We start from the raw sequence: 22,250 nt of genomic DNA, 5'->3' as shown, positions 1-22,250 counted from the left end.
GTACATAAATCAACATAATAACGGCATTGTGCACCGCATGGTAAAACGCAACAGTATAGCTCAAAGTCTGAAATGAGTGTTTTTGGCGAAAATACACATCTCTATCATTAGAGAGTTACTGCTGAGATATATCATATAATAATGTGGCTAAACATTCAAGATTTATTCCTATAGTCCAGTGTTAGAGGCTACTGGAGATTATGTATTCAGTCTTTGTGCATCCACTGGTCATTTTATAACATACTGTATTGTGGGAAGGTTGTCGTGCAGCAACAATCTATAAAATAGATCATGATGAAACCTTCTGTTAGAGTTGTTCAGGCAACAGCACGGTTTTGCCGCAGTGGTGGGGGAAAAAAAGACAACTGTTGCCTAGCAACGGCCAGTGACCAGTTGTCACGAAATGTTGTAAATTTTTTTGTGTTTTAAAGAGTCAAACTGGAGCACCACCTTGTTACTCGCTGTGAAGCTACATGGAGAACAAGGATTCATTTTCGATAAACTACTCTTTGAATGTTGCATTGTTGGAATTTGGAGTGTGTTTTTGCCTGAGTGGGATTGTGTGTGTGTGCATTTATAGGGATAAAATGGTGATTTTGTGGAGGTGTGTAGGTGGGACCACAGATTCATTTCTTCCTCACATCACATGTTCGTCATTTGAAGCGGTCTTCTCATGTCTGTAGAGAAGTGACATGTTGAATATGTCTCATCTCTGCAAACTCCAATCAATCGTCTTTGTGTCAGCTCAAATCCTCTGATCTCATTTTAATGTTATCTTATTAATGCAACAACATATGCAGGGTTCCCACAGTCATGGAAAACCTTGAAATATCAGGGAATTTATAAAATTGTGGTTTCTAGGACTAGAAAAGTCATGGAAATGTCTATAGAATGCAACAATCTGGTTCCGGAAGTAAAAATCCCATTAATTTTCTCCACTGGAGAATTGATTTTTAACAATATCTTATAAACATTTAAAGACAAGTTGTTAATCAATGGCACATGCTTCTACTGATGCCGACAGTCATTTTGTTTTAAAGTGTGTTTAATAGTGGCGTTCCTGGTGAAGAACTAACTACACTACCCATAATCCTGAAGAAAGATCCACCAATCAGAGAATCACAGCCAACAAAGTGCACCAAAAGAGCTCTGCAGCGACCGCCCACTTCAGTGATGCACTGTCAGTGACGCAATCGAGTCTCCCTACACTCTCAAACTACTTACATGTTTGTAAATATCTGAGATTTTGCATTATTATTAAAACATAATGATTCTATGCTTGTATTAAACATCTTAAAATCAATAGTTTTATTTCTTTCCATTGTTTTTAATTCGATTACGTCATTCACAATGCTAGAATCACTGGCAAAGAATTTGGGGAGACAGGGAACACGTTCCCCCAATGCCGTGAAGGGGGTGATTCCCCCCTCCCCACCCAATCATGCATCTATCCTTGTTTATAAGTTTTTATCCATCCATCCATCCATCCATCCATCGTCAACCGCTTATCCTGTGTACAGGGTCGCGGGGGGCTGGAGCCTATCCCAGCTAACATTGGGCGAAAGGCGGGGGACACCCTGGACAGGTCGCCAGTATAAGTTTTTATCAATGCTGAAAATTATTTCGTATGAGATACTTTGCAATTGCGTGGCTGTGAGTCTGGCATATTGAGACAAAAAACTGTAGTCCCCCCTCCTTTGTACAAGTTGGTATCGCCCAACTAGACGGCGGTGTCATGTGGTGCCTGTTACTTTTCTCACCGCTGAACTCACAGTAGTTTATTATTACTGGATGAGAATTTGTAAAAATGCTTTTATAGAAAATATGAGGTGGATTTCATTCACAGGTATGAATCCTTGCAATTATCAGTTTTTGTTAAAAAATAACTATCCAGTGTAAAATGTTTCCAAACGGATATAAAGCATTCTTAGATTTAAATGCGGATGCATGGAGGATTAGATTTTCAGAGCATCAAGTGCCCCCTGCAGGAATAAAACACCCAAGACAGTCAATGGCTAACAACGTGCAATTTCGGTCTGTAGGTCTGTTACCCACACAAAACTTTCGTATGAATTTAGAAAACATGAAATACATCACATGAGTCATATGGGGAGTCGGTGGAGATGTTAAAGGTGCCCATGTTTGATATGATACAGTGTATAAATATTTAAGAGTATGCATTGAATTAGGGATGATGTGATTATAGAGTTTAGAATCCACGGTTAAAAACCATGAAATTATTTATTTACACGTGGCAAAATATTAGATATAAATAAATATATAATATAAAAGAGTTTTTCGTAAGATTTTCTAAGCTATACTGTGTATACTGGAGCTGTTGCTATGGTTACGGCCAGTGGCCGTGTGGCGCTTTAACGGCCAGGTGTCGCAGACTGAGCGTGAACTTTCAATTCATATGAAATTGATGCTTAAACACACAAATTCCAAAATATAACTTCGAATTTTATCTACCAGACACATACCCGTCAAAAAGCGACCAACAACAAACCTTGTGAGCAATGTCGCAATGTGAGTTACCCCTGAAATAGTTCCTCTTGGCGTAGCTGTAAGTAAGAGACCGTGGAGAAAGTGCAGTTTTCGTATTTTTTATTGTACTCTATTGTTCTTTGTGAGTACAATCTCTATATAATGACTGGAAAAAGTCATGAAAATTCATCGTTGAAAAATGAAGTTGTGGGAACCCTGTGCATAGAGCAACATTGCATACCAGAATAAAACCTGTTTATTTCACTTTGATAGTCTTGACATTGCGTCGTTAAACCATACAGATTTGTTAAATACCATCATAAATGACTTAATGATGATTGTAATCTCATTTAGATTACAATTTTGTGATTTGTCTCAGGGCTTCTTGGTTAGTCCCATCACCTAAACATCAGACTGTTGAACACATGTTGTGTTTGAGCTTGTTTGATGGATTATATTGACATAATTTGACATACTTAGACTGTATTTACAGCATCTTTGATTTAACCAGCATGAGTAATATTGCTGGCTACATTCCCTAATTAAATTGAAACATGAACCAAGTGTGTGTGTGTGTGTGTGTGTGTACTTAAATTTGAATCACAGCTGTTCACTAATTTAGAAGTCATCAGCAAACATGAAACTCACAATAGTCTAGATTCAGTCTCCAGTAGGAGGAGAACAGAATCTAAAAAAATAGCTTTCAGTGTTCTCTCAACAAAGGGCCACTTCTGATTGGTCAAGCTCCCTGTCACTGGATTTAACAGCCAGTCGATTGGTTGAAGGTCCTTTGATGAGTGCCCTGCTCTATGTGTCCACCTGAAAGTGTGTTGATATTAACAGCATCCTCTTCAGCCCGCAGTTTGCCTCTGAGCCCGTGGGAGAGCCGCATCGTGGAGAGACTGATGACGCCCACTCTTTCCTTTCTGGCTCGGAGTCGGAGCGTAGCCACCCTACAGAACAGCAGCGACCCCCGTGAGTTACACAACACACACACATTCATCATGTCAGCAGCTCGAGCTAGTGGTTGACCTTGCTGTTGAGAGGAAATAAAATCAGTTATATTTTGCTTAAATCAAATAATTGAAATACTTCTTACTGCCTTTGTGTGCACATATTATCGGTCTCCGTTCAATGTGAAGCATTTAAAAAAATATATATATATATTTTTTTTAGTAAATTGTATTTTTATAAACATTTCTTCTCTGAGCACTGCAAAAAGCATTTTATTACTCAGTATGTTTGTCTTGTTTTCCAGTAAAAAGAAAACACTTTCTAATGAAGTGCTCAGTGAGTGCAGAGTTTTAAGATTAAATTGAATAAGAGATCTCTTTTCTGATCTCAGATGAGTTTGTGGTGTTTTAAGACTATATAAAGTAATGTCTCTTTTCATCTCGGTGTCTGATCTCTGATCAGTGTTCACGCTCTGCGTCTGTGTCTCCTCTGACAGGCTGCTCCCATCATCATCCTCACCAGCACAACAATGAACGTTGGAGAGTCTCTGCCAGCACACCTGATATCACACAGCGCCAACACAGACGTAACTCTACACCTGTAAATACCACCAAACAAACACGTCCAGTCACACAACGACACATGCAAAACAATGAACTATTAAAGTTCACCATGCACCAAAAGCAGACCCTCTCTCTGACTTAATCAGTTAAACTGGCAGTTTTTGCTACTGTACCTTTAAGACCTCTGCTATGATTAGTGAACATCCACAAACTTTGCATTGTGAACACTAATGTATGTCTAAATAATACATCAAACTCCAAATCCATCATATGACGCTCTAAAACTAATTCATTACTTTCTTTTCATTTAGTTTGAGAAGAAGAAGAAAGAAAAGAAAGACAAGGAACGAGAAAATGAAAAGGAGAAGAATGCTCTGTCTAAAGAGAAAGTAGAGAAGAAGAGACTGTCCCAGACCATCACCAGAACAAAATCAGCAGCCAGGTAACGCACACACACGCACACACACGCACACACACACACTTGTGTAGCTTGCTGAATGAGGAGAGGTGTGCTATTACGTTTCTAAGTTATCAGCTGGACAACAAAACCGTTCCCATAGACTTGCATTAATGAAGAGACCTGAATCTAATAGAGACTCTTTTTGGCCTGGAAGCAACCATCCAGAACACCCTAACAACTAGTCAAGTCCAGTCAAGTCATTTTTATTTGTATAGTGCCTTTCACAACACACATAGTTTCAAAGCAGCTTTACAGAAAATCATGCATTAACAGAAGATAAAACTGTGATATCTATAAAGTCGACGAATCATCGTTGTGTAGTTTGATAAAATACGATTGTGAATTGTGTTTAAAAATAAGTAATTCAATAATAATTGTATTTATAACCCCAGTGAGCAAGCTGAAGGCAACTGTGGCAATAAGATGTTGATTAATGGAGAAAAATAAACTTGGGAGAATCCAGAGTCACTGTGGGGGCCAGTTCACCTCTGAGATCAATCAGGTGCATCACAGTACAACCCGACCGGTCATTTCGGTGAGGTCTATCCTATGTCCAATGTTCAGGCAGTGGTAGATGAAGTATCCAATGTCTTTTGGTTGGAGTTGGCATCAGTTCATCCTCTGAAGTCCATCGTAATAGACTGAAGTGATGTCTGGCTGGCACCGGCTGCATTTAGTCGTCATCACTGAGACACGTAGCAATGAAGGCCGACCCGAAGCAGGAACGGAGCTGGATCTGAATCCCAAGGTTGAGACATGGAAACAAATAGAATAATTTTAACATAGATGTCATTCAATTTATTGCAGAGTTATAGATCAGGATTGATGTTTCTAGTTCTAAACTAAAGCTGCCTAATTGTGAGCTGAAGGATAAATTAGGTGTATGCCTGGCTAAATAGACGAGTCTTTAATCTAGACTTATACTGAGTAAGTGTGTCTGCATCCCGATCAGTGTTAGGGAGACTATTACATAGTTTAGGAGCCAAATATGAAAAGGATCTACCTCCTTTTGTGGATTTTTATATTCTAGGAACTATTAACAAGCCAGAATTTTGTGATCGTAATGAACGTGATGGAATATAGCATGACAGAAGGTCACTGAAGTACTGCGGAGCTAGACCATTAAAAGCTTTGTACGTAGTTAACAGAATTAATATGCAATTTAACAGGTAGCCAATGTAACAAAGATAAAATGGGGCTAATGATCATATTTCTTGGTTCCCGTTAGCACTCTGGCTGCTGCAATTTGAACCAATTGAAGTTTATTTATTGATCTTGCTGGACATCCTCCCAGTAATGCATTACAATGATCTAGTCTTGATGTCATGAATGCATGAATTCGTTTTTGGTATCAGCAACTACCTTATAATGCCCTATCAACCACCCAGAACACCATAGCAAGCACCTAGAAATGCCCTGGGAAACACACCCTAGCATCGAGGTACTGGTTTTCTTTATAAAATTAAACAATTGGAGCTGTCAATCGATTAACATTTTTGATTGAATTAATTACATGATGTGCAAATTAATCAATCGATGTGCAGATACCCCCCCCAAATAAATATAAATAAATGATTAAATTACATTTGTATTATAATCACACACATAATAATACAAATAATTGTAAATTAAATGTATATTATTATATATTAAAATGATACATATGATAAATATAATTCAATATATAATTTCATTTCATTTATATTTTCATATATAAAAATATACATATATTTAAAAAATATAAATTCAAAGGGGGCCTGGGTATCTCAGCGAGTATTGACGCTGACTACCATTCCTGGAGTCACGAGTTTGAATCCAGGGTGTGCTGAGTGACTCCAGCCAGGTGTCCTAAGCAACCAAATTGGCCCGGTTGCTAGGGAGGGTGGAGCAGTGCTGGACTGGTAATCTGGCATACCGGGCATGTTTCCGGTTGGCTGACGCACTTTGGGGCCAATCAGGAGTGGACTGGCCATCAGGAGAACCTAGCGGGCCGGAAACTTGTTGAAACTTCACAAGTTTTGGACCAGTTGCCATATATAATCCCGGGCTGATTTTTCTTCCCAGTCCAGCCCTGGGGTAAAGTCGCATGGGGTAACCTCTTCGTGGTCACGATTTGTGGTTCTCGCTCTCAATGGGGCGTGTGGTAAGCTGTGAGAGTAGCATGTAGAGTAGCATGAGCCTCCACATGCTGTGAGTCTCCGCGGTGTCATGCACAAAGAGTCACATGATAAGATGCGTGGATTGACTGTTTTAGAAGTGGAGGCAACTGAGACTTGACCTCCACCACCTGGATTGAGTAACCGTGCCAACACGAGGACCTATGAAGTAGTGGGAATTGGGCATACAAAATATACAGTATATATATATATATATATAAATTCAGATATTTTTGAGCAGCTGCCCCCGCGACCCGACTTCGGATAAGTGGTTGAAGATGGATGGATGGATGAAAAAAATTTATAAAATAAAAATCTAGTTTGTTAGCAGTGATTTCTACCAATGAGATTTCATTGTGGGCAGGGTTACCCAGGACAATATGACAAAAATAGAAACCAAGTGAAATGTCTTGTCGCTCCTAGCATGTCTCTAAGTAAACTCTGATTACCATCGATGAGATTTATCAGATTGTACCTGGTTAGGAAATAGTGTTAGGCCATTTGATTTTGGTCTAGATTGTAATATGTTCTTAATTGTCTTCTCAGCCCAAATGTCAAAGCTAAAAACAGATCGTCATCGCCTGCTACCCCGAGAAGTCGTCCCCTCTCCCCCAACCCTGCAGTGTCTTCTAAAGCCACCTCGTCTTCAGGCCGGACCCCTCCTGGCACCAAGACCCGACCTAAACGAGCTCAGACTCCCGCCCGCGTGCAGCAACTCGCCGTCGTTGCTGTCGCTGTGGAAACAAAGAAGGAGCCCAGTCAGGCTGACCCTCCCAAGGAGACAAAGGGTGAGTGTGATCGTCAGGTTGACCGAAGAATAGATACTTCCTTGAGCTCTTGAGAGTGGCTTTTGCAGTCTGATAAATCTGTGTGACAGCTAATTGGTTTTCAAATGCACATGACAGACTTTTATGGCTTTTAATATAAGGGTGTCTCTTTAATTTCAGGTACTTTTAAGTCCTATGGGGTGGATTTGTATTAAAAATGAACAGATTTCAACTTATTTTTATTATATATATACATCACATTAAAACTGTCTTGGAAATTTTTGACCATGACTTCATCATTTATTTTTGCTACTTTGCAAATGCCTATATATATATATATACGCAGTATCTCACAAAAGTGAGTACACCCCTCACATTTTTGTAAAAATTTTGATTATATCTTTTCATGTGACAACACTGAAGAAATGACACTTTGCTACAATGTAATGTAGTGAGTGTACAGCTTGTACAACAGTGTAAATTTGCTGTCCCCTCAAAATAACTCAACACACAGCCATTAATGTCTAAACCGCTGGCAACAAAAGTGAATACACCCCTAAGTGAAAATTTCCAAATTGGGCCCAAAATGTCAATATTTTGTGTGGCCACCATTATTTTCCAGCACTGCTTTAACCCTCTTGGGCATGGAGATCACCAGAGCTTCACAGGTTGTCACTGGAGTCCTCTTCCACTCCTCCAATGGTGCAGTGGTGGCTCAATGGTTGAGGCTCAGGGTTACTGACCAGAAGGTTGGGGGTTCAAGCCCCAGCACCACCAAGATGCCACTGTTGGGCCCTTGAGCAAGGCCCTTAACCCTGTCTGCTCCAGGGGTGCCGTATCATGGCGGACCTTGCACTCTGACCCCAGCTTAGCTGGGATATGTGAAAACTAATAAATTTCACTGTATATATGGAAAACTGTGTGTGTAATGTGGATTCTATTGAGAATAGAATGTTCTATTCTCCATGACATCACAGAGCTGATGGATGTTAGAGACCTTGTGTTCCTCCACCTGCCCCACAGATGCTCAATAGGGTTTAGGTCTGGAGACATCTCCATGCCCAAGAGGGTTAAAGCAGTGCTGGAAAATAATGGTGGCCACACAAAATATTGGCCCAATTTGGACATTTTCACTTAGGGGTGTACTCACTTTTGTTGCCAGTGGTTTAGACATTAATGGCTGTGTGTTGAGTTATTTTGAGGGGACAGCAAATTTACACTGTTATGCAAGCTGTACACTCACTACTTTACATTGTAGCAAAGTGTCATTTCTTCAGTGTTGTCATATGAAATTTGAGGGGTGTACTCACCTTTGTGAGATACTGTATATATATATATATATATATATATATATATATATATATATATATATATATATATATATATTATTATTATAAAAACACATTTTCACAGATCCATACTTTAAATTATTTATATACATTTTTGTGCAAATTACGACAATTGTGGTGTCATTTCCATCACGGCCAATAATTTTGCCCTTATTAAATTTTTTTTCCAAAGGATTATGTACTTTCTTACCAAAGAGATAAAAGTGTGAGCATGCTTGAGATGAAATGTGACACATGTATTGTGTTAAGAAATCAAAGAGAAATCAACCTAAATATAATTTAATCATTTATTCCAGAAAACCATGTAAAAAATAATAATATATATATATATAGGCCTAATGGTAACAAATGATACCATTTTGACGAAACCCTTTAATATAGCTTAAATTAAATTAAATTAAATTTGCCCAATATTTAGTTAAAAGTTAAACAAAATTCACATTAAGCATAGAAAATGTACATCATCCACTTACAAGGCTGTCACTTAATTTCATGACTGATGTAAAAATAGTATTTACTAACTAGTAAGGAAAGTGAGAAGTGTGTTTTAAGGTAATTTACTGAAGAAATGTGCTGTTTGAAATGCAAGCTCTTGTTCCTTTGGTCTGAAATATTTGTACTCTTTTGCTATGTTTTAAAAACTTTTCTCTTTTTGGTTTAGCTATACCCAATATTCCTGACATTACTGTCTCCTCTGCTCCGGCCATGCCCCCGACTGTCTCTCCACCAATCACTGCAGCTCCTCAGACTCCAGAGGTGGTCAATGTGGCATCCACAGCTTCTGGATCTCTCTCTCCGGAGCCCGGCCCACTGGCTGCCAAGCCGACAGCTGGGACCAATGACCCTGAAGAGGCGGCCAGGGTGCTGGCGGAGAAGAGACGTCAAGCCCGCGAACAGAGAGAAAAAGAGGAAGAAGAGAAACGAGAACTGGAGCAGAGGAGCAGGTCAGTTGTTTTGTTTACTGGTCTTAACTGGTTTAAGCTGATCTGCCAGCCTGGACAAGCTTTTCATGTGACGTTCAAGGTCTGGTATATCTAAAAACAACAATACCGAAATTACGTAATGGATGGATTTTGGTCACAGAGTCCGTAGTTGCACAGTCTGCGGTTGAGACATGTTGTTTGGCCATAAATATCGAGACCGTAAACGCTAATACTGTCTTGTCTTCATTCAGAGCACTTCGTGAGGAGCATGCCAGACGTGAGGAGGAGGAGAGGAAACGCAGGGAAGAGGAGGCGTGCTTCATGGCAGAGCAGCAGCGTCTGCAGGAGGAGAGAGAGGCACAAGAGAGAGCAATAGCAGAACAGGAGGAAAACCTGCGCCTCCAGAGACAGGTGAGCAGAGCATGATGGGTAATAGTTCATTTATGACTTATTGATGTAGCTCAGCTGCCTGGGACAGCATTTAATTACACCATTTAGCAGTAATTAAATAAAATAAAATTCAATTAAACAATATAACATTACAATTAAATTATTTTGAACAATGTTTACAAAAAAATTTTTATTTATGTATTACGACTGTCGGTAGATTTCTAAACTGACTTATCTGTTAATTGGCAAACAGGCACAGTTATCGTACCGATATTCAAAAAGAAATTATATTGTACAATATATTAGACTATTACTAACATTAATAGCTTTAAGTGTATTATGTTTTTTCCTAACTGTTCATTATAGGATTATTTTCATTGAATATTGTGAATTCTCCAGGTTTACTCAAATCAGCTTCTTTTCTTATTGTCGTACATTTACAGACATAGTTTTCACAACAAACCTTTACGGTAATACTTTGCAATACGGTTGTATATGTTAACATCAGTTAACACAATAGTTAACATGAACTAACAATAAACAATCCTTGCAACATTTATTAATCTTGTTTAATGTTAAATTGAAAAATTTCTAAATAATTTGATAATAAATACTAATATATTAATAAATATAATAATGATTATTATTATTTGTAATTATAATATATTATTATATATAATTATCATAAATAATAATAATATATTAATAAATATAATTATTATTATTATTATTTGTAATTATAAAATATTATTATATATAATTATCATAAATAATAATAATATATTAATAAATATAATAATTATTATTATTTGTAATTATATATATTATTATATGTAATTATCGTAAATAATAATATATTAATAAATATAATAATGATTATTATTATTTGTAATTATAATATATTATTATATATAATTATAAAATAATATATTAATAAATATAATAATGATCATTATTATTTGTAATTATAATATATTATTATATATAATAATATTTTAATAAATATAATAATGATCATTATTATTTGTAATTATAATATATTATTACATATAATTATTATACATAAAATAAAAATAATTGAATGATAATGCATTATTTTAATAATTTTAATCAATAATAATATAATAACAAGAATATTGTAACATATAATGTTTAATAATAAAATATATAATACAGTGATAATGTCAAATTTCATCATTTATTAATGCATTTTTACAGTAAAAGTTGTACACATTAACATTAATTATTATGAACTTGCATGAACAAACAGTGAACAATAGTATTTTGTAAAATTAATGAAAGATTTAAAAAATATTGTTCATTGTAACTTCATGATACCTAATGCATTAACTAATGTGAACCTTATTGTAAAGTGTTACCAATTTAACTTCAGTCAAATATTTAAATTTAAAGCATCAGTGACCGCGGTGCATGTAAACAAATGGTTGTTTCATGTGCTTTCAAATGACTGTCCCAGTTAAGAGTCCCTGCAGTTTATGAGCTGCCGTTCAGATCTGTGTACAAGACAGCACGTCCCATAAGCCCCCGAGCAACACTCAGTCGCTGCCCTTCACAGTAGCACTAGAGTAACAGGGCGGTGTCAGTGCACACAGAGCCCATGTGACATGTAGCCTATGATCTGTCTGTGGCTGTGAAGTGCAGTTTGATTTGATAACAGCTCTCTGGACGTACATTACAAAGAACATGTATGGTGTCTGTGAAGTATCAAAAAGTATTTTCTCAAGATTTAAACCGTGACAGGATCAGACACTATACAGATATACATAAACAGATTAAATTGATGCAGCATCTGGATTTGATAAAACTCAAATTCAAGATACTTGGTCTAGTCTGATCTTATATGAAGAATATAAGGAATTTCAAGGATATCATTTAGATCAATTACATCACAAGCATTCCTACGCAGAAGGAATATTGCTCTCTGCTTCCACCTTGTGGTCGGGTATTTAATTGAAATCACTACTCTAATTTTATAGAGCACAACATAGTAAAACTGTCCACTTTAATTTGTTTGTGTCTGTCAAGAACTTAGTAATTAAAGTAAGTCATTTTTCTGGTATGACAACATTGGCATTAGATATGTGATGTATCGGGCATTGGTTTTTGAAATGCAGTCCCAATGCAAGCAACATTTACCACCTGAGACCCGAGCGTTACTACAGTGCGCATTTTCAATTTCCCTTTTTGATTTGCAACTAGTGGCACTTAATAAATATGCAAAAATAAAACATTTCTAGAGTGAATAGATTTCCTAAACATTATTGTCCACATATGTGGTCAGCGGGACTAAGTTGTGAAATTTTAAATAATACCAAGCTACAGAAATTCAGACTTATTTTTTATTTTTTAGCTAATTTTTAACAGGAGTGTTGGCTACTCATGAGTTTTCCTGTAAAGCTGCTTTGGAACAATGTGCATTGTGAAAGGCACAAATAAAAAAAGACTATACAAATAAAACTTATTTGACGTATATGTTACATTGTTTTTTTCAACTTTGGCAACAAAACCTCAATGTTCTGTCTTTGCACTGTCAAAGTGCTGAATCGTTTTAACAATCAGAAATTAGCATAATTAATTCTGATTCAAAGTAATTTCCAGCATCATCCAATCACAGCCAGCCATGTTAAAATAAACTTATACACTATAAAGTTCTGCATCTATGTACTGATTATCATTGTCCCGTGTCTGCCAAACATGTTGAGTGATCCAAACATCATCTGCAGCCTGAAACTGAACTTTTGACCGGAAGTTTGGATTGAATGCACTTAGCTGCATAGAGAGCTCTAGGATGCTCCCTTGCTCCCTATTTAGTGAATGACTTAACCTCTTGTGTGCTGTCTGTCTGCACTGGTCTCAGACCAGTTCAAAATTCACCATATTTTCATCCTAACTCCAGTTAAAGACTCTAAAAATCCTATATTTACTCTGCATTTTCACATTGAGAAAAAAATTTTTTCAATGAAAACATTGTTCTATTGTACACATTAGTGTACATTGCGTTTATCAGTGTGGCGTTTCGCAATAAATCGCTCAAACGTAAAAAATGGCATATCAGATTAAACTAGAGACTCTAATCTTTTGACTCGTAATTACTTAACTATCTTATTTAATTAACGTAATTATCTTTCTTACCAGATGTAGTTTTGTTGCTGTTTCTTCCAAAGACAAACTCTGCTGTGGTCAGCACCAGGTTGTTATGTCAAATGATTGAAATTTGAACCCTTTACAGACACCTCAGTCTTCTGAATTTATAGCAGTTGGTTTAAATTAAATTAAATAATGCTTTTACAATGCTATAGCAAAGCCAAATTACAATGTCCCACACATGTGCACGCGGGGTCGCACAAGGTTAAATCATGTAATTTGATAAATTGCATTATTTTTTCATTTTAGTACATTTATAAAGATAATAAATTAAAAGTAATAAACATGTGCCCAGTGTACTTGTGTAAGTCATGCCGATAACAAATAAATGGTCTTGATTAATGGTGCCATATGGCTTATTTATGTTTGTTGTGTAATGCATTTTTAGGTGATGTAATTTCATGTGTTTCTTTGCAGAGAGAAGAGGCCGAATCTAAAGCCAGAGAGGAAGCAGAGAAACAGAGAATAGAGAGAGAGAAACACTTCCAGAAAGAAGAACAAGAGCGTCTGGAGAGAAAGAAGGTAAAATGAGTTGAAAGTGAATTTTTAATGCCCAAAATTAAATTTTTTGTGTGCGTGCGTGCGCGTGATATTAATCACAAGAAAAATACATTCATTGTACACTCAATGAATTTAGTCAACTTTATTGACTAAAGTGTCTTTGTTCACCTCTGTAGCGTCTAGAGGAAATCATGAAAAGGACTCGTAAGAGTGACGCAGGAGGACAGGTGGGATCCATGGTTTTTAATTGAGTATAAATTAATCGCACATGCACATACATACACAGACGGGCAGGAAAGTAAACTTGATGTATGTGTTTCGTTGCAGAAAGACGTGAAGTCTCCAGCGCAAGTGAACGGCAAAATCTCTGACAGTGGTAAATATTGAATGATTATACGCTTTTATATATCTCATTAATTGTGTAGTATTGTGCATGCGGTATTACTTCCGAATAATATTTTTTTTTTATTTTACCCCCTTTTCTACCAATTTGTAATGCACAATTCCTACTACTTAGTAGGTCCTCGTGGTGGTGCGGTTACTCGCCTCAATACGGGTGGCGGAGGACAATCCGCGCATCTTATCACGTGACTCGTTGTGCACGACACCGCGGAGACTCACAGCATGTGGAGACCCATGCTACTCTCCGCGATCCACGCACAACTTACCATGCACCCCATTGAGAGGGAGAACCACTATTTGCGACCACGAGGAGGTTACCCCATGTGACTTTACCCTCCCTTGCAACCGGGCCAATTTGGTTGCTTAGAAGGCCTGGCTGGAGTCACTCAGCACACCCTGGATTCGAACTCGTGAATCCAGGGGTGGTAGTCAGCGTCAACACTCGCTGAGCTACCCAGGCCCCCATGAATAATAACTCTGATCTCTTTTAATAAATCTTATAAGTTGTCTGACATATCTGTAAATCTTGAGGAGAGTAAAATAAAATGTGTTGTTATTTTACTGCCTTTCAGTAATCCAGAAAAATCCTTCAAACACTCTCCATAGTGGTGCGGCAAATTTAAACCAATCACAGGGAGATATGAAAACAAGGTAAGCAAGTTGCTTAGCTATAATATGCAAATACAGATATTTGATATTTTTACCATCTGTCAGTGTACTTCGAGTCTTGTTAAACATAGCCAAATTACTTGTGGCTAAAAACAGACTATAGATCAAGCAATGAAAAGTGTGTTTTGTTGTAAATAAGAACTGTAGATCCCATATTTGTGTTTTATTTGATGTGTCGTTTTCAGCCCTATGAGTTGGGATTCGACCCCAATGATTAATGGTGTGCAGCCTAGCAAGCATCAGAATGGACTGTCCTCCAATGGAGAGGTGGCAGATTTTGAAGAAATCATCAAGCTGTCCAATCACAGTGGCGGTAGCACTGGGCAGGGTCAACCTGTTGACCCAATCATTGCCTTTGAGGGAGGGGAACCCTTTATGATGAAGACGGGGCCTATTAAACCTCAACATGTGGCAGGTATGATTGTGTTTCATTAACAGCATGACTAATTACAATATAAGCATAAAAGGTGCCCAGTTATGTTCTTAAAATACTGTTAGTTTGAAAATACAGTCATACTGTATATTGCAATGACATTCAAAGTGTTCAAAAAACAAGTTTAAGAAAAGGTTAAATTGCACAGAAATTAATTAGTGGTGTTGATTTTGTTTATTGTTTTGAACAAATCTTTTAAGTGAACAAATAGCTCTTGTTCACATCCATTGTTTCGGTCATAAAAGACTCAGTGATTTGAACGAATCTTTTAAGTGAACAAATCACTCTAGTTCACTTCCACTGTTTCGGTCATAAAAGACTCAGTGATTTGAACGAATCTTTTAAGTGAACAAATCACTCTAGTTCACTTCCACTGTTTCGGTCATAAACTACTTTTTTTTATTTATTTTTTTTATGAATTTTTTAAGTGAACTAATTGTTCTTTGTTCAAATCCAATGTTTAGTTTGTGAACCACTCAGTGTTTTGAACGAATCTTTTAAGTGAACAAATCACTCTAGTTCACTTTCACTGTTTCGGTCATAAAAGACTCAGTGATTTGATTGAATCTTTTAAGTGAACAAATCACTCTAGTTCACTTCCACTGTTTCGGTCATAAAAGACTCAGTGATTTGAATGAATCTTTTAAGTGAACAAATCACGCTAGTTCACTTCCACTGTTTCGGTCATAAAAGACTCAGTGTTTTGAACGAATCTTTTAAGTGAACAAATTGTTCTCATTCACTTTCATTGTTTTGGTTGTGAATGATTACGTTTTTGAACGAATCTTGAAAGTGAACAAATCGTTCTAGTTCACTTCCACTTTTTCGGTCATGAACGATGCAGTGTTTTGAAAGAATCTTTGAAGTGAACAAATCACTTCCATTGTTTCGTTATGAACAACTCAGATTCAAACAAATCTTTTAAGTGAACAAATCATTCTTGTTCACTTTCATTGTTTTGGTCATAAACAACTCAGTGTTTTGAATGAATCTATAAATGAACTAATTGTTTTTACTCACGTTTTCGTTTACTCACTTCCATTTTTTCCGGTCGCTCTTACAAAAAAATCTAAACTAGCCTCAAACTTGCCGCAAATTTGCCACTGGTTATTTTCACATGCAAATGAGCTTTTGATTTGCCGCAAATGTTTTCCAGAGGTTTGCAGCTCTTTGCCAGTAGAGGTGAATCTCCGGCAAACCTTTGGCAACAATTGACAATTTGCCGCAAGTTTGCCGTAAAGCTCATTTGCGTGTGAAAATTATCAGTGGCGAATCTTTTACGTGAACTAATTGTTCTCATTCACTTACATTATTTTTGACGTAAATGGCTTAGTGTTTTGAATGAATCTTTTAAGTGAATGAATCGTTCTCACTCTCAGAAATGGTCACTGAATGCATCAGTGAACTAATCTGAACAAATCATTATGATGAATAGATTCTAAAGAGTCTCTGGGGTTAATCAAATCCCTCCAGTTAAAATGTGCGAGATGATATGATCTACAGTGTATTAATGAATGATTACTTACCAGCATAATTATATTTGTTTACATGCTTTTTTCTGTCTTCCTTCCTCTGCAGAGGTTCTGTGAGTGCAGATCCCTCTGAAAGTGAAGAAAAGCCTTACGCTTATAGTGCTAAAGAGAGCAACTGCTTCCACCCGTGATGTGTGCCAAACGAACAGACTGCTTTAACTTTACGAACACTGCAAGACAGAAAGCGCCAATTTCTGAGGAAGCACTTTGAGGAACTGAAAGAAAGGGAGGAGAACCTTAAAACACTTATATACATATAAAGAGTTTGCAAAAAGTCTCTGTCTATTTCACTGTGTCATGGTGCAACATTGTTGAGTTTCTTTTAAAAAGTCACCTGCCGATTAGCCTACATGGTGCACCTTAAAAGAGTCTATATAATGACCTTTAGGAAGGAAATTAATCATGGCAATACACAATGTATGGCTATCATTAAGATAAGAATTATTGTTGTTGTTGTTGTTGTTGTTATGATGTATTGTAACTGTTCTTTTAAGGAGTCACAAATGTGTGTCTTGAATTATTGCGTTATTTAACGTGTGGCGCATCAATGGAGGGCAGTATTCTGTATGTTAATGTATATTTTCCTGACTATGACAAACCTGTGGAATAAAGTTATGAAAGGGTTTGAGTGTGTGTATGTTATGATGTGATTCACGGCTCAATTTCAGTCAGTAGAGGGCAACACAATCTTTCAAGATGCAGACCTGAGTCAAATGTACAAGAAAATCTCGTATACAAAAATCAGCTTGCATCCATGCATTTGTGCACATTTGATATATGATGAGCTCTTTGTGTATTTATCCTGTTTCTGTCGTATGCACACTTCATTTCTGATGTGCACTAACTAGTGTGCACTTTACATATTCACACTGTGTCGCTTTTATGCATGTGTCAGAATAATGCAAACTTAATTTATGATTATGCACTAACTAGTGTGCACTTCTACGAGTTTACCCTTGATTTATGATTTATGCAAAATAATGTACACATTACATATTCACCTAGTGTAAAACTTATACACAATTATTAATCATGTAAACTTTACATTTTCACTTCGTTTCAGATTTATGCGCTCTTAATGTAAGATTTGCACTAATTATGCACACTTGGTTTATGATGTGCATCAACTAGTGTGCACTTTTCCTAGCCTGTTCACCCTGTGTCAGACTTATGCACACTTTATTTATAATGTGCACTTACTAATATGCACTTCATGTATTCACAATTTATCAGACTGAATTTGTTATTATACTACCTAGTGTGCACTTTACACATTCACCCTTCATCCGACTTATATCATTTATGATGTTCACGCTTGATTTATTATGTATGTTTACTTAATAATGTGTGCACTTACTGATTCACCATGTATCAGACTTACTGTATGCTACTCACACTTGATTTTATTATGTGCACTAGTAAGTATACTTTTTGCATATGCATCGTGTATCATAAACCTTGATTTATGATATGCATTAACATATGTGCACTTTGTACATATCCTGTTTCAGACTTAGACAATATTAATGATGTGAACTATCTAGTGTGCACTTTATATTCACCCTGTGTCACACTTTTGCACACTTGATTTATGATGTGCACTAACTAGTGTGCACTATACGTAGTCTGTTCACCCTGTGTCAGACTTATGTACACTAGATTTATGATGTGCACTTTACATTTTCACACTGCATCCAATTTATTTAATGTATGATGTTCACGCTTGATTACGTTTGTGCACTAAATAGTGTACACTTACATACTCACCTTGTGTCAGACCTATGCACACTAGATTTATGATGTGCACTAACAAATTTGCATTTTACATATTCATCCTGCATCAGACTTATTTAAAGGTTGATGTTCGCGCTTGATTTATGTGCGTGCACTAAATAGTGTATGCTATATAGTGTACACTTACAGTACATATTGACATTGTGTCAGACTTATGCATACTTGATTTATAATGTGCACTAACTAATGTGCACTTAATATATTCATCCTTCATCAGACTTATTTAAAGTATGATGTTCACGCTTGATTTATTATGTGCATGCACTAAATACTGTATGCTACATAGTGTATGCTATGCACACTTGATTTATGATGTGCACTAACTAATGTGCACTTAATATATTCATCCTGCATCAGACTTATTTAAAGTATGATGTTCAAGCTTGATTTATTATGTGCGTGCACTAAATACTGTATGCTACGTAGTGTATGCTATGCACACTTGATTTATGATGTGCACTAACTAATGTGCACTTTACATATTCATCCTGCATCAGACTTATTTAAAGTATGATGTTCACGCTTGATTCATTATGTGTGTGCACTAAATAGTGTATGCTATGCACACTTAATTTACAATGTGCACTAATTAGTATACATTTTGCATATGCATTGCGTATCATAACCTATGCTAACTTATGATATGCATGAAGTGGACACTATGTAAAGTGTCCACTTTACATATTCATCCTGTTTCAGACTTATGCACACGTTCTTTATGATGTGCATTAACAAATGTACACTTTGCATATTCATCTTGCATCAAAACTTACAGTATAACATTTAATTATGATAAATAAAGACTAGTGTTTGATTTTTACTGTATATAAACAACCTAAACCTTGCTGTTGTCCTCCTGTGGATGCTTGTACATGCATGCTTATGCAAGAAAATAGAAAAGCATGCTATTATTATATTGTGTAATATTTAGCTTGTGGTTTGCTTCAAACTGGTCAAACACAGTGTTTCACCACAACACATTGACATCAGAATGTTTCACCACCGACGCATTCTTGGCCCTTAGTTGAGCAGCCCACTGGTCATGTCAATCTCTGTATTTTTAGACGGGTGATCACAGACACAAAGTGAGTAATGATCAAGGTGGGCACTGCCAGTTCAGTTTTAATTAATTTGGCATGAAAAGTAGGAACAGGATCCCACACTAAAAGACAGGACTCTGAGGCACACTGTTTGCATTCGTTTTGAATAACCCTGAGCGACATTTTATTGCTAAAAGGTGGCATTAGCATAGAAAATGTTGACATTGCTGTTGGGGTTGAACAAGATATGCAAAGACAATTTTTTATAAAATGTAGGGCTTTAGTGTACCCCCTTCATGATGGCCCTGGCCCCTTGACACACAAGCTGGACAATATAAAGCCGCAGGCTCTAGCTGTACTATCAGTTGCTGCAAGGTGTGAAGACAACTGAGAATTCACTGTTTGTTTGTTTGTTTGTTGTGGTGCTCTTTTGGTTGCTGTTGATAAGTGTGTCTTTCGATAGCTGTGTCTGTGAGAGTCTTTCGTGTGTAAATGCATCCCCTCTTGTGTTTTGGTGCATTTATTTGCATATAAACACTATTTTGTGTGCGTGTCTTTGTGTCTTGTTGGATGTTTTGTTTTCAACCTCTTTATTTAAATGTGGACATGCAACGTGTCACTATGGTCTCGACCACACGTTTGGTTTTACATAGAATCTGATCTCATTTTAATACATGGATTCCAGCTGCACTTTGAAATATCATTTCCAGACAAAAGCAATACATAATCCATGCTTGTGAGATTCCTCTGTAGTCTGCAGCTCTTCCTTTGGGTTTTAGAATGTTTATGGTTCGGAATACACTGAGAGAGATTCCATCTGCAGATTCCATTCACATTCTTTTGGCTGGTTTCCATGGTTACAACTGTAGATTCCATTCTTTTTATTTATAGGCTGATGACATAGACAGTAGTATACTGAGCCAAGGATGTGAGAACTTTATAGTGCAGTGCTGATCCAATGGACTGGACAAAATATACAATAGATTATATTTAAATGCAGCAAACTATACAACAAATTGTAAACAACTTGCTACTCATGAAAAGAGAGGTCACACCAGTTAGGTTATAGATCCTTATATATCAATTTATAATATATATTATATTATTAATATACATGATGATTCATTATTAATTTAAATATAGATTTATGTATTTATTTATTATATATTATAATCATTTAAATTGTATAAAATGTATTTAAATTGTTTTAATTATACATTTATATTCATTTTAATAAATAATAATAATAATTCCTTACATTTTAATAGCGCTTTTCTAGGCACTCAAAGCACTTTACATAGCATAGGGATGATGATGCGATGGCAGCCATAGTGCGCCAGAACGCCACCACACACCAGCTATTGGTGGGGAGGAGAGAGTAGAGTGATGTAGCCAATTGGAGATGGAGATTAATATGAGGCCATGATAGATAGGGGCCAATGGGGGGAATTTGGCCAGGACACCGGGGTTACACCCCTACTGGACCACGGTTTAACATATCATCTGAAGGACGGTGCCTTTTTACAGTATAGTGTCCCCGTCAATATACTGGGGCATTAGGACCCACGCAGACCGTAGGGTGAGCACCCCCTGCTGGCCTCCCTAATACCACTTCCAGCAGCAACCTTGGTTTTCCCCAGGAGGTCTCCCATCCAGGTACTGGCCAGGCTCAACCTTGCCTAGGTTTAGTGGGCAACCAGGCAAGAGGGTGATATGGCTGCCAAATAAATAGAATTAATAATTTAAAGGAATTTCTGTATCATAGCCTCCTGAGACCCCCGATTGACTGCTGATGATTTGCAAATAGAAGCACATAATAAACAAGCAAATAAATAAATACAATTCTAGAGCAAATAGTTTTCCTAAACATGAATGTCCACATATGTGGTCAGCGGGACTAAGTTGTGAAATTTTAAATAAGCGGTAGAAAATCAGATTTTTTTCATCAAATTGTTTATTATTTTCCAGGACTGTTGGTCATTCATGTTCTTGAGACATTAAAGACATTACAGATGATTTTCTGTAAAGCTGAATAAATAATTATTATTCAAAGTAATGTCCAGCATCATCCAATCACTGCCAACCGTGTCAAATCTATGTGAATCTATGTACTGATTATCATTGTCCCGTGTCTGCCAAACATGTTGAGTGATCCAAACATCATCTGCGGATGTTTTTATGTATTTAGCTTGATGTTGCTTCCATTTTGCTTCAACACACTTTCTTTCGGCTTTGCATGTGTTCATAAATGGTCATCAAGATTTATTGCAATATGCCAAATACGTTTTACCATATTAATATGTTTTTAAAATGTACTACAATCAATACTTGGTGACAGAAATGTAAATAGGTATTAACTCAATCTAGTTGGGAAAGAGTTACTCCACATAATTAAATATGGCCAAATTATCCTCCCTAATAATAGATATTCGCATTGCTGTCCTGCACCAGTCCATACTGCTGTCTGATTGTCATTAAGTTGTTGCAAGGATTACATCATCAAGTACTTCTGAAGCAACTTCCTGAAAGAGACTCAGGAAACACATGTACACGTTTACAGTGTATGGCATGACTAACCAAATAATTTTTACAAAAATGATCAAAGATTTGCAACCAAAATGCCAATTATTTCAGAAAGCAAATAGGCCCTGACTTAGAGAGACTG

General features: G+C 36.7%; 1 protein-coding gene across 4 annotated transcripts in view; it reads left to right on the top strand.

The window, feature by feature from the left end:
- Window positions 1-16,946, top strand: part of LOC127619623 (MAP7 domain-containing protein 1-like) — a 69,290-nt gene extending 52,344 nt beyond the window's left edge. For all 4 annotated transcript variants that reach the window (XM_052092542.1, XM_052092540.1, XM_052092541.1 and 1 more), the window contains 12 exons: window positions 3,343-3,462; window positions 3,938-4,041; window positions 4,316-4,446; window positions 7,167-7,408; window positions 9,398-9,680; window positions 9,911-10,070; window positions 13,632-13,736; window positions 13,892-13,942; window positions 14,043-14,091; window positions 14,690-14,768; window positions 14,972-15,201; window positions 16,798-16,946. In XM_052092542.1, coding sequence (XP_051948502.1) covers window positions 3,343-3,462; window positions 3,938-4,041; window positions 4,316-4,446; window positions 7,167-7,408; window positions 9,398-9,680; window positions 9,911-10,070; window positions 13,632-13,736; window positions 13,892-13,942; window positions 14,043-14,091; window positions 14,690-14,768; window positions 14,972-15,201; window positions 16,798-16,808 — 1,565 coding nt within the window. In that variant the 3' untranslated portion in view covers window positions 16,809-16,946. The remainder of the gene's footprint in view (window positions 1-3,342; window positions 3,463-3,937; window positions 4,042-4,315; window positions 4,447-7,166; window positions 7,409-9,397; window positions 9,681-9,910; window positions 10,071-13,631; window positions 13,737-13,891; window positions 13,943-14,042; window positions 14,092-14,689; window positions 14,769-14,971; window positions 15,202-16,797) is intronic.
- The last annotated feature ends 5,304 nt before the right edge of the window (window positions 16,947-22,250 follow it).

This window comes from Xyrauchen texanus, chromosome 26 (genome assembly GCF_025860055.1).
Source record: "Xyrauchen texanus isolate HMW12.3.18 chromosome 26, RBS_HiC_50CHRs, whole genome shotgun sequence".
Lineage (NCBI taxonomy): Eukaryota > Metazoa > Chordata > Actinopteri > Cypriniformes > Catostomidae > Xyrauchen > Xyrauchen texanus.
Note: the sequence above shows the minus strand (reverse complement) of the source record. Positions and strands in the feature narration are given on the sequence as shown.